The 16,516-nt window shown below is 37.5% G+C and overlaps 1 protein-coding gene across 1 annotated transcript; it reads right to left on the reverse strand.

The window, feature by feature from the left end:
* Positions 1–3,133: 3,133 nt before the first annotated feature.
* Positions 3,134–16,050, reverse strand: LPAR4 (lysophosphatidic acid receptor 4). The gene is made up of 2 exons (XM_045804156.2): positions 15,763–16,050; positions 3,134–7,740 (listed from the first exon to the last, which is right to left on the reverse strand). The coding sequence occupies exon 2, from the start codon at positions 7,653–7,655 to the stop codon at positions 6,543–6,545; it is 1,113 nt and encodes a 370-aa protein (XP_045660112.1). The 5' UTR covers positions 7,656–7,740; positions 15,763–16,050; the 3' UTR covers positions 3,134–6,542.
* Between the last annotated feature and the right edge of the window lie 466 nt (positions 16,051–16,516).

Below are 16,516 nucleotides of genomic sequence, written 5' to 3' on the forward strand. Positions count from 1 at the left end.
GTGTTCCTTGTGCTTAAGACTCAGTCCTGGCTGGATAAAGCAGCACTGGTTAAGAAAACAGGCTTTCATGACATACAGAACTGGGATCAAATCAGACTGCTGCTTAAAGCTCTTTGACTGTTTGTTCTTTAGCTTGTTGAGCCTCAGTTTTCTTATCTGTAGAATGTGGCTAAGTATAAAATCTCTCTCATGCTTCTCGTTGTGAAATAATGCATGAAAATTTCTTTTTTTTTTTAAAGATTTTATTTATTTATTTGATAGAGATAGAGACAGCCAGCGACAGAGGGAACACAAACAGGGGGAGTGGGAGAGGAAGAAGCAGGCTCATAGCGGAGGAGCCTGATGTGGGGCTCGATCCCATAACGCCGGGATCACGCCCTGAGCCGAAGGCAGATGCTTAACCGCTGTGCCACCCAGGCGCCCCATGCATGAAAATTTCTTAGTACAGTATCTGGCACTTAGTAAGCACCACCATCTTCTATCAGCATTATTAAGTACTGTTAGTTCTGGCTCAGCATCAATGACTTTAGAGTTCCAGCCTTAGAACTATCAAAGACCTCAGAGATAACTGAGAACAACCTGCTTATTTTACTAATAGGGGAATTCAGGCCTAGAGGGAGAAAGTTACTTGCCCACGCTTACACAGTGAGTAGAAAACCTTGGTATGAAAACCAGATTGCAGCTTCCAGTCCAAATCTCTCCATTACAACACAGAGTTAGCACTGAGATCTTGCTCAGAGAGCACATTTTGCTGAAAGGAATGGTGGAGACAGAGACAGAAATAGAGAGAAAAGGCAAGTGAGCTTCTTGCTGCAGGATGAAGACTGAGGTCATGACATGATCAGCTTTGCTGATTGGAAGTTGCCTAGGCTTAGGTCTTCAATAGCCTTTTGAGGACTTTGTGGCTTGGACAAGAACATAAATACCCAAATGTAGACAGACTAAGCACAGAATCACAGAATTTGTAGAATTCAGGGCTTTATAACCCCTTTAAAAACAAAGAAATGTGATGTTTTAAAGTCAGAATTTTCTTATACTTCCTTTTATGCATTGATAAGTATAGCATAAACTTAATTAAAATAATTGCATTTATTTAAAGAGAGGCGTCTTTCTTGTTTTAATGTTTTAAAGTTTTAATCCAGTCCAACTGTAGAGCCTGAGATTTGGTTCCATGTATGTATTCTCCTTTATTTTGCTCTCTCTTTTCTATAGCACTTATCTGTCATTATTTTTTGACTTGGTTATATGTGGGGGGGTTTTTGGCTTTCCCTGCTCTGACTCTAGAATAGATTATTTAAAACAGCTTTTTGTCTGTTACTGTTACCATTGCAAGGGCCCTAAATATTGCAACCTCAATAATTAGAAAAGTGTCTGGCACATTAGAGTTGATGTTCAAGAAATTTCTGAAATAAGTAAATAATTAATTCTGGGTCCCTAAGAATTCTGCCAAACTGAATTCCAAGAACCTCAAACTGCCTTGAACTGAGGCTAGTCCAAAAGTCCCAGGATCTTCACTGAAGAAGGTGACCCTTATTTTCAGCCTTGATACCACCAGCTTGAGTGAGGAAGGTAATAAACTGAGCAGAGAGTTTACCCTGGACTAGCAAATGGGAGGAGGGAAGGCTTTCTGTAATAAAGTCTTCATCTGTAAAGTTGGAGCTTCTCCATGATAAGAAGGAAAGCTAGTTACTAAGGCCATAAAAGTCATCCCAGTCTTTGAGCCTGCCTGGTTTCCCTCAATGCCACATTTTAAGCCTCACACTGGCTTCAGTCCTCTACACTCCTGAACTTAGTACCTCTATGGATGTTTGAGAAAGAAGAGCTTCATTCCCAAATAGAGAGGGAAAGAAGTGAAGCAGTGGTAAGTACATAGCTTTTCAAAAATCTGAGTACAGAGTAAATTTTTACTCAGTCTGCGCTTTGGCTTCCTTGTTAAAAAAAAAAAAAAAAGTCTCCAGAATCAGGAGACATTTGGGGGCAAGAATCCAAGCATATATGAAATGAGAACTAGATTTCCAGTTACTGCAGGCAATTTTGGAAAAGAGGGATATCTGGGAAAAGGCAGTGTATATTTTGGACTCAGGGGTATACAGGGTAATATTAAGAGGGGGACAGAAAGTTGCAGTTGTAGAAGCCCTACCATGAGCTGAAGGATGCTGAGGCTCAAGAGAACAGTCAGGTCTTCTTATCCCAACCCCGCTTTAGTTATTTTAATTAACCAGATTCCTTTCCTAACATGCAAACTCCAATAGGAGGAGTAAAAGCTGTGGGGCGGAGGGATCAATCATTCACACTTTAGTGTAAGTCTATTCAACCTGTCATTGTCTTGACAGAGGTTTATGCATTGTTTTTGGTCCACAAAAAAAGTAATATTTCTGAAGAAGGTGAAGAGAGATGTTGGAGAGGGTCACAGGAAAGGCAGCTTTTGGGAAACCATAGCAAATATAAGATGCAGGGGTTTCGGGGTGGAGACAGAGATGGAAGAAGGTTAATGGAGATATGAAACAAACAACCCCGTCTCCATTTTTTTCTGAAGACCAGGCCTAGAAGGTCATGAATGACAAAGTTCCTATCATTTTAAAGCTGACCTAGGGCTGATCACACTGATAATGCTTTTAGAAAAGGCAGCGTCTGCTGTAATTTCATGGGAACCAACACATAATATGGTTTATGAGATGCTGGCATTGCTTTCCCTGAGATTTAGAAGGTACGAGGATGATAACTGGGAATCCCCTGTGCTGCCACCCTGGGACCACCACCTATTCTAGTTACTGATCAGTCAGCTCTCCAGCTCCAAAATCCTCTCATTGTTGTCAGATGGCCTGTTTGCCCTGACTTTCTCTAGGACTCCTAGCTGTCTTAGGGGATTTAATCGAATCTGAGAAATCGGATTCAAGAATCAGCTTGGTAAGAAGCCCCAAATAAATCAAAGCCAAATTGGACAAATCAGAGAAGGTAGTTAATCTTTCAACTTGATTCCTGAAAAGTCACCCAGGGGTTTGCCATTTACAATTCTGCATTAGTCTTCAGACAGCCTGAAAAACAAAGTATTAGAATTGACTTGAGTACAAATAAACCTTTAATAAGTTCTTTCGTGAAGGACAGAGGGAAGATAAAGGAAAAATGGCTCTGGGTGCCTACAAATGAAGGCAAAGTTTAATAAATAGTTGACCAAAGTATAACTGCTGCATAATCCAAACATATTTATTACATTTGATGAGCGTTTGAAATCCAAGTTGTAGTTAAACCTGAATTATTGCTTTTGCTTTTAAATGTAAAATAAAAATCAATTTTGTATTTAGTTATACATCACATTTTGTTGGTTACATTGTTCATGACAACAGTCTTTATTATTAGCAAGTTATATTAAATATAAAATCTGAAATCAATTAAAATAAATTGAAATATGGAAAATTAAACAAAACTAAATATGGAAATGACACAAAAGGAAACTGATTTATTGATGTATTTTATGTCAACCTGGTTAACATATCCCATTAAACTGTTTGGCGTCATAGTCCTAAAATTTTATAATTTTGAGAGCCAAGGGCACAAACAAAAAGTTACATTGTTTATACTTTACAAGTGGGAAAGAATACTAAAAAAACAAAAAGATTACTCATACTTTGATTACTAATTTGATCTTACAGCATAACCTAACAAATGAACTTCGCCTAACTTAACCTAATGTCATTGAACTGAACCTAATGCTTATATATTCTACATAATGTTTTCACAAGACAATATAATGCATGATTATTTTTTAGGACTTTGGATCACAAGGAAAAAGTAATGCCATTTTTGAAAGTTTGGTTTTATTATTGTTCTATTGTTTCAGCCTTTTTTTCAATGAGTCCCTAACTCAGGCTCAGATTCAGTCATTTGTATCCTGGTAAGGAAACGGATTTTACAAAAGAAACTAGGCGATTTACTGTATGTCAAGCCTGGTATTGTTTTTTACTTCTTTCTTTCTTGAATAAAAGACTCATCAACAAGCAATATTAAGTCAGGATTTGGTATTGGAGCATCCAAAAATTCTGTTCTGGGCATGGACACTTTTGATTTACAGAATCACAATGAAGATATTTGCCTTATTCAGAAGGGTTATAGAGTTGTTGGAGAATGTTATACTAGCAGATGTTAATACAAGGAGGAGAAAATAATAACTCATAATTAATCAATTGGCATAAAAATGTTGGATGGTTTCCATTAGTGATAGGGATTTATACATATGGTAACATTTGATGTAAAGGATTCATGTAAGGGGAGGTGGGTGGGATTATGGGGGAAATAGGTGGTGGGGCTTAAGGAGTGCACTTGGGATGAGCACTGGGTGATGTATACAATTGCTGAATCATTGTATTGTACACCTGAAACTAATATAACTCTGTAGGTTAACTATACTGGAGTTAAAATAAAATAAAATATAAAGGATTCATGTAAGAAAAAAATAAGGTTACATTATGCTCATGTTTTAAACTTAAAAATCAGTTTTTAAATCTATATATCATCAGAAAGAAAAACAAAGGTTGGTGAAAATTTTAAGAATTTGATTATGGTTTAAAATTTTTTTTCTTTTCTATTATTGTTTTATGGTGTTTGGGGTTTTCGTTTTATTTTGTTTTTAATCACTTCCTGGCACAATGTCAGCAACTTACAAGACACACTGTTACTGGAAGATTTACTTTTAAAGTCGTAGCATTTTTAAGTTGCCATATCATCCAAATATTTTAAAAATTAATTAATGCAAATTTTAAGAATGTTCTATTGTTTTGCAGCATTTTAATTGTTTTGTCTTGTGTATGTGAGGAATGTCGATGAGGGAATATATTTTCATTCCTTCTGACATGAGCACAAATGTAGCACCTTTCAAGCTATATTGTGCTCAGAAGCTCTATTTACATGCCCTAATATTCTTAAATGGACATTTCATCCAATAAATGGTAAAACGTTTTAAAGATTATTTTATTTCTTTTATTGTTTGAGTTATAAAATGTTTTATCTTCTTTTGTATATTTGTAAATACTGATTTTAATTGCTCCTGAACCAGGCGCCAGTTTAGCAGCTTCCTAACTGCATTTTGATCCAAAGCATCATATGAAAGTCATGGTATTTTGCAAGTTTTACAAATGCTCAAAAAAATACAAGTTCTAAATTTTTGTGTGGCTTGTTTTGTGCGGCGTTGTGTTATGGGTTTTTTCACTGAATTTGGTCCTGATTTGGGCACAAATTTAGCAGATTTCTACCTGTATTGTACTCCAAAATTTCACACAAATGATACAGTATTCTTAAATTTACAGAACCTCAAAAAATAAATAAATTATAAATGCAAATGTTAGAAATTATTTTTTGTTGTTTTTATTGTTTTGTAGTTTTTTCTGAGTTTTGTTGTATCGATTTGGGTTGGTTTATGTATTTTTTTCAATATGCTCCTGACCTGGCCACAAATTCAGCAGCAATCTGGCTACACTGCGCTCCAAAATTTAATACAAAAGAATAAGTGATTTAAAGTTACAGAGATCTCTACTCTCAACCCCCCAAAAATATTAAGAAAGTTTTAAGAAAGATTTTTAAATGTGTTTTATTGTTTTATTTTTTGTTAATATTTTATTGTTAATTTTTTTCACTTTGCTCCTGACCGGGGCACAAATGCAGCAGTATTCTGGCTGCATTGTGCTGCAAAGTTTCACATGAAGAATATTTTATAGATCAGTCTCTCAAAAGAAAGATAATTGGAAATTCTAAGAAAAAATGTTGGTTTTGCTGGTTTTTTAGTGGATATTTGTTGTTTTATTTGATTTTCTATTTTGTACTTATTTGGGGCACACATTTAGCAGCTTTCTGGATTTGAAGTTTCATATGAAAATCTTAATGCAGTGTTAAAAAAAGGAAGGTTTTTTTTTTTTTTGAAAAATGACACTGCTGGGAACTACAAACATGTAAATCCAGTTACTTTTGTTCCTTCCCATTCATATTCAGGCAAACACAATTTATGTTCCTACTTTCAAAATATATACAATAAATTTTGCCAGCTCTTTTAAATTTGATACACTTTTTATTAATAATGTTAGGCTAAAATATGTTCTTGTGCTAAAATATACTCTATGACAATACAAAAATGGAAAAAAAAACTAACATGTATCAGTAGTAACACAAACTTTTTTTTTAAATAATCCCTGAATTTGTTCTATATTTATAGGCCCTACCTAATTACCAAATATTATCAGAGTGGAAATATCTTTTAAAAAAATTTAAAATAATCTCCATATCACTAAAGTCAAGGCCATTGGCTACTCATATAATGTGGTACGATGAAATTACAACCCAGCAGAAGAGTTTGGCAACCTCTTTTGGTTTTTGTAATTAGACCTGACCTATAATTATTGAACAAAACAGCATATGCACAATAAACATTCAAATAAATGTATCTGACTGTATTCAGTACATTATTTTTAGTATCATTAGCTTCAAACTGTTTTGTTCATAGCATAGGAAAAATCATAGGAAAAACCATATCTGGACCTAAAGACAGTTCTCATTACCTAAAAGGTGGATTCTAGCATCAATTCACCACCATTATGTGTTGTTTGATCACTAACTTCTTCTTGAATAGCTGGAAGGGAAGGCTTTGTGGTCAGAGGTGTTTCAGTCTTAAACAGGGACTCCATCTTGATATGGGTATTGATGTAGAAGGACTTCTGAAAAGACTCAAGAGTGAAGTAATAGATGAAAGGGTCAAAGCAACAGTTCAGAGTTGCAAGGCACAAGGTGATGGGGTACATAATCTTTGCAAATCTTTCCAACAAGCAATTGGTAATGGCTTGGGAGCGCACTAAGGCATACAGGAAGAGGACAGAGTTATAGGGTACAAAGCATACCACAAAGACTGCCATATGCACTGTGATCATCTTCAGCACTTTTTTCTTATTGGTCCCAATTTGAGACAGTGTAGCAGGCTTGCGGAGGGTTCTTAGCACCACGGAAGAGCAAGAGACATTCAATATCAGAGGAATGATGAAACCAACAACTTCAATAAATATGGTGATCTTGGACAGATAAGTCTTCCAGACACGTTTGGAGAAGCCCTCAAAGCAGGTGGTGGTTGCATTGTTGACATTAGTGGTGGAGAACAATGAGGCTGAAATACCACCACTGAGGACTAGGATCCAGACTCCAGCACACACAATGGCAGAATTCCTCCTTGTCCTAATGGTACGAGATCGGAAGGGATAGACAATGGCCAGGAAACGATCCACGCTAATACAGGTGAGGAATAGCATGCTCCCATAGATGTTGGTGAGGAATGCAGTCCCAGAGATCTTGCAAAGGGTGTCACCAAAAGGCCAGTGACGGTTGAAATTGTAAAATATTTTGAAAGGTAGAGTGCAGACAAAGAGCAAATCAGAAAGGGCCAGATTGGTGATGAAAATAGCAGTCTCACTTCTCATTTTCATGCGGAAGCAGAAGACAAACAGAGAGGCACTGTTGGTTATCAGACCCAGGATGAATACAACACTGTAGACAGCACCATTCAGATTATACTTGAAGGAATCATCAACAATGCAAGTATTATTGGCAGTAGCATTGCCTAACCTGGGTCTGAAGCTTGAATTTAAATCTTGAAATTGAAAGTCAATGAATCTTCTGTCACCCATGGATTTTTTTTTTTTTTCTCAGAAGGCCTGCTGGCTGCAGGGTTCACCACTTTGAGACTAGAGACTGGTAAGAAATATTTTCCTCCTATGGGAGACAAGATGGAATGAATAATCAAATCTGCCTTCCATTCATTTCTGCGGAGCAAAAGATATCCTGTCTACCCAGATTGGAAACAATACGCACATTCAACTTGGTTTGACAAGTACATTTTGAGCACCAACCATATGTTAAAATGTACTGTAAGAGCATGTTGCAGGACTGGGAGAAATCACACTCAATATAGCAAATGTGATACTATATGTAGCATTGCAATGGGCAGGAATAAGATATTGGTTACTTGAGAGCCTCAACAGGGATGGGAGATGGGGAAACAGACCTCTGATGGTTAAAACGACACCAATAGTCTGAAATGCGTATGGCTTTCTTAACTCAACAATGTGTTTTATTTGATTCCCATAAGAACACCATAAGGTAGGCGAGAAAGGAATCTATCACCGTATTACAGAAGAAGAAACTGAAGCTTATGTAATTTAGAATTACAATGTCAGAATTAGAAGAATGTGTAAATGCTAACATCAGCACCAGATTTCGGATTTTTTCTTCCTAACCAAAGGATTGTTAAACTAATCTAAATTATATTGTCTCCCTTCCAATACTAGTAAACTTCCTTGTCTGAGTATTAGTTCTATTGCACAAGACTACAGGTCCACATGGGACCTCCAGGACATGTTCTTAAAGAAGTTATGACCAAACTTCTGAAGTAAATTATTGATTCACCTTTTTCTTCTAAAACATGAGTTCAGAGAGCAAGGATCCCTCAGTTAATTAAGGCTTCTGGTGAAAAGATTTTTCACTGTATTACATAGCCTTTCTAGGGTGATAATTCAAATAAAAACCTGAGTTTCCCTCTTGCAGATTATAATTCCCTCTCCAAGTTTTTTTCTCACTAGATGCTTAGCCTAGGATTTTTTTCATCTCCCCTTCCCACTGCCCAATCCGATACTTTCGTGCCTTCAGCTCCTAAAATGGCCCTAATCAATAAAACCTTTTATGGCTGAATACAAGCAAAATGTGAAAAGTAGATTTGACTTAAATGCCCATCCCCCCGCCTCACTATACACTTCTGATCTGATCAGTTACCTGCCCTTTGCTTGCCACTGCTTATACATGTGGCACTCATTAACTTACTCATCTTTGTTGGGTATCTGGCCCAACACTGTTCTAAGTTGCATACAGAAATCTTACTAACTTGCTAGGTTAACAGCTGCCATAGGAACTGTCTTTTGAATTCTCTACAATACACTATGGACAAGTAACTGCTGAATGAATTCTTTTCAATGAGGATGATATGAAGTAAAAATGGTCTTTGCTCCCTGACATATCCAATAATGGGTTTTCACATGATTATTTTAAAATGCGAAAGGCATTTTTCCTAAGTGATTCCTCTTTACATTACTCTTTCCTTCCAAATCCCAGGGAACAGGTCAAAAGACCACTCTGTGTAACGGAGAAGAGAGTGGGAGGAGGAATCTGCCTGAGATATAGAGGCCTGAAGTTACTTCAACCAGTGTTTAGAGTGAGAAAAAAATGGTTTGAGAAAAAAAAAAATTCACTCACTGCAGTGCCTAGAGGGAGAAATGGCCTTGGAGAGATGACTTATGGGATGTCAATCAAAGAGTTGTCATTTTTAATAGCTAAAGTTCTCAAGATTGGAAACTTGCTATTCCTCAATTCTCATTCAAAAAACCTTTATGGAGTGCCTCCCCTGAGGCTAACCCTGCACTAAGATCATATTCTTTCTTGGCCATTTCATCCTACAGGCCCAGCTCAATGTTTGCCACAATCAACCTTGATATGTAAAAGCAAAATACAGTAAGAACCTTGACCAAGTAAGGTCCAAGAAGGGGGAAAAAAAACAGACAAGGAAGAAATAAAAGTAAGTGAGAAAAGCAAAAGAGGAGATGGAAAGAAAGTAGCAAAGAAACTAAAACTGAAGTATTGAGAGAATGAGGAGAAGAAAAGGTGAAAGAAAGAGGACCTTGTTGGGGAGAGGTCAGTTCTGCTATCTAATTTGTATTTAGGGCCCTGGGAGGTATTTCTGGTTCACAGTTTCTTGAATCTCATTCTACCACTTTGCTTCATCTTACTCCTTCCAGTTTTCTCAGAAAGAACAGTATGCAATCACTATGTTTAAGGTCACTGAAGCTGATCAGCAAAACCAGGAAGAGTCTGAAAAATCTCAGTTAATGGGGTTTCCATCTCACCTTGGGAAGTGTAGACCCAAGTTTCTGCAGATTCTTTCACCAATGGGATGGCAGAAGGAAAAAGAGAATGGCGAGCTTCTCAACTGCTTAACCCACTTTATATACTATTCTTAACACCCACCACTCACTATCCGTTAGTCTGGATGCCATTTTTTTATTGTTAAAAGAAATCAAGACAGTCAAAAATATGCCTGTAATATAATCACACAATCTAAAGAAATTAAGGGCCTGAAAAATCCGTAATAGTCAAGCCAAGCTTCATTCACTATAATCTGCTTGCACCTGCCTTTTACAAGAAGAACCACCAATAAGATTATTTGGAAAATGCTTTCATAACAGATGTCTTTTCGCCTATACCCAGAGTCCTTCCACTCTGCCCACTGATGACCTTTTTACACAGCATGCTTCTAGCTCACTGGCTATTATTTTGTACTTTCCAGGATGGTGTGGTTCAAATAGGTGAAATTTGTCTCCCTAGTTTTCCATTCGGTTTTATGTCTCCCAGAATGTATACACTGTACCAACAACAGGGAGGCTGGCACTTCTGCTGTGCTGCTTTGAGTAACCAAATCCTGTGGGAGAGAAAGGACCACAGACAAGAAAGCATTACAGTCTCAATCCTGAAGACAGGGCATGGGAAAGCTGCCACTAAGGCCCTATTCATAGCTTTCCTTTGCTTGAACACATAGCACCTTTGCTGTCTAGCAGTGAGGGTGTGGTGCTGGGACTTAACACAGCTTTGGAAGCAAAGAGTTCTATTTCTGACCCAGACACTCGTTCACTCTGTAACTTGACTATACTGTTTCTCTTCCCTGTATAAACATTACCTCTGAGCCTCCCAGCTGAGGCTAAGAAGATTCAACAGGGCTTGTGAGTAGCTTTATGAGCTTGCCAGTATTCGGTCTTACCTAATCACAAAGAAACATTATAAAAGACCTTTTTTCCTTCTTTTCCCTGACACAACTGGACGCTTACATCTCCGTCTTTCTTCGTAAGCTGAATTTCCCAAGAAACACATCTTTCTCCAAACACCAAGTATACTTTATACCTCAGAAAGCCCCCCCTTGAATTTCCACCTTTACCCAATTTTTTCATAATAGAACAATCCAGGAGGGTGCCCTCAAAAGGACCATCTCGCATTGAGCTATGGTTTAAAAAGCAGAGAGGCATTTAAGCTGATTCTAAGGGAGAATCAATGATATTCAAAAAACAAGGTCTCTTCTGACTGCCTTCCTTTCTTTTGGCTAAAAGAAACTTTTTTAACCACTAGATTTTCATAAATGGCTAATATACTGTGCACTGGATGAAGGCAAGGTGCCAACACGAGCTTCAGTTGAGAAGAAGAAAAAGTACAGGCTGATTCAGTGAATTACATATTCCAGTGCAGGCAGCATGGGACCATTGTCTTGTAAAGACCTTTGCATCCAATCATTCCAATAATTAATCACCTAGGGGATTTGGAGAACTGGGTGGAAGTCTTTTCACTGACAGTGGGCAGGAGGGAGATCACCAGGAGGTTGACCAAAGGGAAAGCTGACCCTCAGTGAATTTCTAACTTTGACCTACACATATGGACCCAATTTGAACGGTCCATAGTAGTGTTTGCATTTTTTAAACATTTCTAATGATGAAATATACCATGTTTGGGTCTTTGGGGCTCCTGCAGGAAGTGGCGCTGGCTTTCTGGCCCTATAAAAAAGATGAAAGCCTAAATCACTTCACTAAATGCTAAACTTTCAGACACTAAATGCTAAACTTTCATATGATAACGTTGAAAACAAAGTTCTAACTCCTGGCGTATTCCCAGTAGCCTCGAAAGGCTGGCTTGCTTTCGTTCCCTATAGGAGACAGTCCAGAGTTTAGGAAGACAAGGCCCTGAAGGCAGAGTGTACTCAAATTCTCTTACCTTGCTCCGTTTTTATTGCTCTTGGGTCAGGTCAGAGTGCTTCTGATCCCCAGAGAACTTCCTCTTTCTACTCTGGTTGAAGCTTAGGAACATTGACAATAGTTTTCAGAGGAAGCCAAAACCTATTGTGTCCTTGCCTATAAATATCTAGCAGTGAAGCAAACTAAAAAATACAAAAATGTTGCAAAAAAATACAGATCAAAACCATTCTGCTGGAGTAATAGGGACTACGTCCAGACTGCTGCCTCTCACATGAGATAAGAACAAGTCCCAGGCACAGGTCACCATCACACACATGGTTCTAATTGACGTTCCTATGCATCAGTTGATGTTTCATAATAGTTCTTAAAATACGCCTTACTCTTATGGCATTTATAATATGGAGGAAACCAAAAGTAAATATTTTACTCCAGAACTGAGCTGGGAAATTGATCTCTATCACATTTCGTGCCAAGCAAGCCAGGGTGTGCATCAGATGCTCAGACTGATAGGCTTCATTTACTTCTGATGCAAGTAATACCCTTCTAAAAATCGCATCTCTGTGTTGACTTTGATCGGCACTGAGATTATCATGGCTGTTTTGCCTCTTCACGTTTTTGAGAAGAGCAGGAAATTGACACAGGCCCTAATCTGAGCGGATCCTATCCTCAGTGAGTAACTTGATTTTTTCGCTAAAATAATCCAGCCTCCCACAAACCCTTCACCTGACGACACAGTCTAATCTTTGAAAGACAATACTGCTTAGTGCTCAACATGATGGGGCCAAGGATTGCATCAACCCTACTGAAGTAGAATTTTCCCTAACAGCTGTAGAGTAAGATAACTGCAGAGAAATTGCTCAACCTAATGTTATGAAATTGTCTAGAGCCTTGAGATTCAATAGTGTCTCAGCAGAAGCCCCAGACCGTTTGGGAAATATTTTGGGTGTTCCTGAAAGAGTTCATTTCCAAATTCTGTGAGGTTCATACATGCCAACTGGGAATTTGGCATTATTACACATATTTAAACAGGCAAATTAGTTATCATTTTGCATACCAATTCTTCTAGCATACTTGGATACTGATTTTGATAGTATGAGTAAAAAATATGTCTCCCATCTCTAAAGGTATATACCAATGGCACAAAGGGCTTAAATCAAAGGATCTACGCATATCTCCCCCGAACTACAGTGATCTGAGCAAGGCTTCAATTGCTGGGTATTAGCACACTGAGAATCACTGCTGCTTCTATTAGAAAGTCCTAGGCCTAGCATGTTCTGTAGCATCTTCAAATCACAGCCCTGCCCAGAGCACTGGCATAGAACTAGAAATACTCAGCAATGGAATTCTTACAAATAGTACCTGCATTTGAACGCTCCTCACTTACTGCCTGTAAAGTAGAATCATCAAGTTTTGCTAGTGCCAAACTTACACCGTAGTCACATCTCACCCTCTTCTCAACAAAAGTGGCCTAAACAAAGCAGACTGGTAAATAAAACTCCAACTCTCCTGAAATAATTTTTCTCTAATCTAAGAGAACCAAAACAAAACAAAACAAAAAATGAAGTCATTAGACAATCTAAAATATATTTTAAACCACCTTAATATTAAGGAGAATTGATTTTCACACTCCTCCAGAAAGCAGGACTTTTAAAATAAAATGATATTCATTTCACTGGTTTATCTTAAGGGAAGACAAAAGCATCAACATTCCTCTCTTTTATGGCTTTCACAATTGATACAGATTATTAAGACAACTTCCTTTTCTTTAGAATACAAGCAAACTAGGAAGTTCAAATACCCAGAGCTTTTCATATTTGCTATTAATTCAATATGGCCATATCCAGCCCCATCACTAACTAACTGTGTGAGAGCAAGTCACAGTCCCCTTCTGGACCTCAGTTTCTTTTCTCCTTCCAACTTCAGCTTTGATTGACAGCAGCCTTTAACTGATGCTGTGGCAGTGGCCTTACTGGCTATTCTCTCCTATTGGTTGTTTCCATCGGCTCCCATTTATTTCTGCAAAAAATAATAATAATCCCTCAAAGTCTAAGATAAAAGAAGTTAATATTTATTAGACTCAATGAAACTATTGCTAGATTTATTTCATTTATTTTTAATTGAAGTGTAATTGACATACAACATTGTATTAGTTTCAGGTGTACAACATAATGATTCGATATTTTGATATATAGCAAAATGATCACCACAATAAATCTAACTAACCCGTGTTAGCATACATAGTTTAGATTTAGTTTAATATCAGAAGCAAATATTACTAATTAGTGCCAGGAGCTAAGAATCACAGATCAAGACGTCATTATATCCTAAAGTCTTCCTAATGCCCTCTTTTTCCTCACCCCCTTTGTGCCCATATCAGCAAGCATATTGGCTCTAATTGTGTAGGTTTTAACCCTTGACCTTGTCCACCTGTTCCCCAGTTACCTCTGTTCTCAAAATATAAGGTTGCCAGAGTACTTCAGAGCATAACTATATAGAATCAATAGACTACTTAACCTATGCATTGTTCTAATAACCAATTACTTACCTACTAAAAGTGAGGAGGGATTTCCAGTGGTAGGTGACCTCCTATTAAGCTCTCAATTTTCAGTACTAAAATTCACAAATATATTATAGGGTTTTTTCCCCTCCCCCTTAAGAAGACCAAGATCAGACTATGTATGATAACCATACACAGTAAAAAAAAAATAAGAGAGAGAGAGAGACAACTACACAATTAGGCCCTGACCACACCACAGCAAGGGCGACAGTTCTCACTACATTTTCTCTCAAAGGAAATTGAATAAATGAAGCTTTAGCTGAGCTTGGCCTGAGTGTTCTTGTAAGGCATCTTCCCATTACTCTCTTTACCTCACAGAAAGTACAAATTCTGAAAGGTTAGTCTGATTGTTCCACTAGGACATTCATTCATATCTCTGATTGGCAGGAAATGCTTTTGAGTGTAGATGCCATCAAGTGTATCAGCTGAACTCATCTTTTTTAGCAAGAGTGCAACTTTTCATCTGTTACACGGCAAAAGGATTTACAATCTATGTTAATGGGGTATGTTTGGAATTTTGTTCTGAAAAATAAACATGTTTCAAAGCCACTGGATAATCTGGAGCTTAGCCTATCTTTGTTGTCTTCATGTTTCTCAAATAAAAAGAAAAATGGTATAATTTGGTAAGATAGCAAAGCGAATAATCCCAACAAGCTCCAACACTTTTAATCTTTGAATTCATCTGATCTTTTCCATGCTTAAATAATGATGAATTACACTGCTATAGTTCCAAAGCAAAATAACTAAAACGCAGTATTTATTAATTCAACAAGATCTTGTTACTAAAAGTCTTTAAAATACCCAACATACACAAAAAGAGTTTTAAATGACACATTATTGCATTTGTTCGGAAAACAGTGAGTAATTTCACATATAATATCAAATTCAACTTATGCCAGAATTAGTTTTTCATTTAAACATGTTTCTTCTTTTATGGTCAAGTTCATGAATTATTCAGTATAGCAAATGTCACATTCTCCATAAATCAATTAAGCATCAAAGGCATACTGCCATAGATAGTTTTACTAGAAGAAACCTCATCGTAATAGAAACCACATTAGTTCACAATCGATTGTAAACCAGAGAAATACAAAGCTAGCCAAAAGAATTTCTAAATTACTCTGATTTTAAATGTGCTTTTTAGGACAACTGTGTTTACATGAAACGACAGCCTGAAAATCCAGTATCTCTTCCCCCGAAGCAGTATTATTGCCAAAACAATAGAAATTATTGCTTTTTTTAAAACCATTCAACACAACGATCCCTGTTCAGCACTTCAGAGTTGAAGTCTAACTTCTTTCCCCAAACATTCAAAGCATCAGTGATTCTGCTACAGTTTGTTATGCCATCCCCCCACCCCCCAAACGCCCAAATCAAATCTTTCTCAAAGAGACTTACCCCAAGAAAGAGTGTGCAAGATGAAAGAATGTGCTCATGCCTGTAGACAATTAGCTAATAAACATGTAAATGGGCAACTTGCACTTTAGAAGTGCATATTTTAATCCACTAGTTTTTTACAGGGAAAGGTTACCCAGCCCAAAGTAACAGACTCTGGGCTGCCGAAGCTCTTACAACAAACGGCTCATTCTGAAAATGTGAGCTTATTTACATTTATCTCTTTTCTTTGTTAAGGAACGGCTCTCTCCTGAATGCGGTAGCCGGCATGCCTTTAACAAACAGGACACAAGAAAAGGCCCAAAGTCCGGGCTGGAGCGAGGGCCGGGGGAACTCTTGGGGGTCTCAATAGGAAATGCTTTTCATTGGATAAGGAGACGTTATTAGGAGCCGAGATCCCGCCCAATCCCCTGTGCTCCATCGTTTCCTTAGTCACCAATCATTGGACTGAAGAAGTTTTTCCTTAAAGAGCATTGCCCAGGAAAAGCAGTTTTCACAGTCAAGAATTAGCAGCTTAAGTGCCACTTAACAATATAAAAAGTGTCTTTCCTGACCAATTAATCCACAGAGAAAGCCTGTGTGCCTGTTTTTGCTGCAGGACTGCTCTCTCTCTACAATTCTAATGGGTAGGAGGAGACAAAACTCCAAACTGGGAGGAGTGTTTTAATTAGGAGCAGCCCATGTTTGCTCTAACTCGTTTAAAATAATTACGACAACAATATTGATGATAATAAGGAGGGGGCAGGGAAAGCAAAAG

The sequence above is a fragment of the Ursus americanus genome, chromosome X, assembly GCF_024610735.1.
Source record: "Ursus americanus isolate L20-20 chromosome X, mUrsAme1.1.p, whole genome shotgun sequence".
In the NCBI taxonomy this organism is placed as follows: domain Eukaryota; kingdom Metazoa; phylum Chordata; class Mammalia; order Carnivora; family Ursidae; genus Ursus; species Ursus americanus.

Bases quoted from the DNA above. Each gene is read 5' to 3' on its own strand.
- LPAR4 (XM_045804156.2), bottom strand. From the start codon at position 7,655: ATGGGTGACAGAAGATTCATTGACTTTCAATTTCAAGATTTAAATTCA.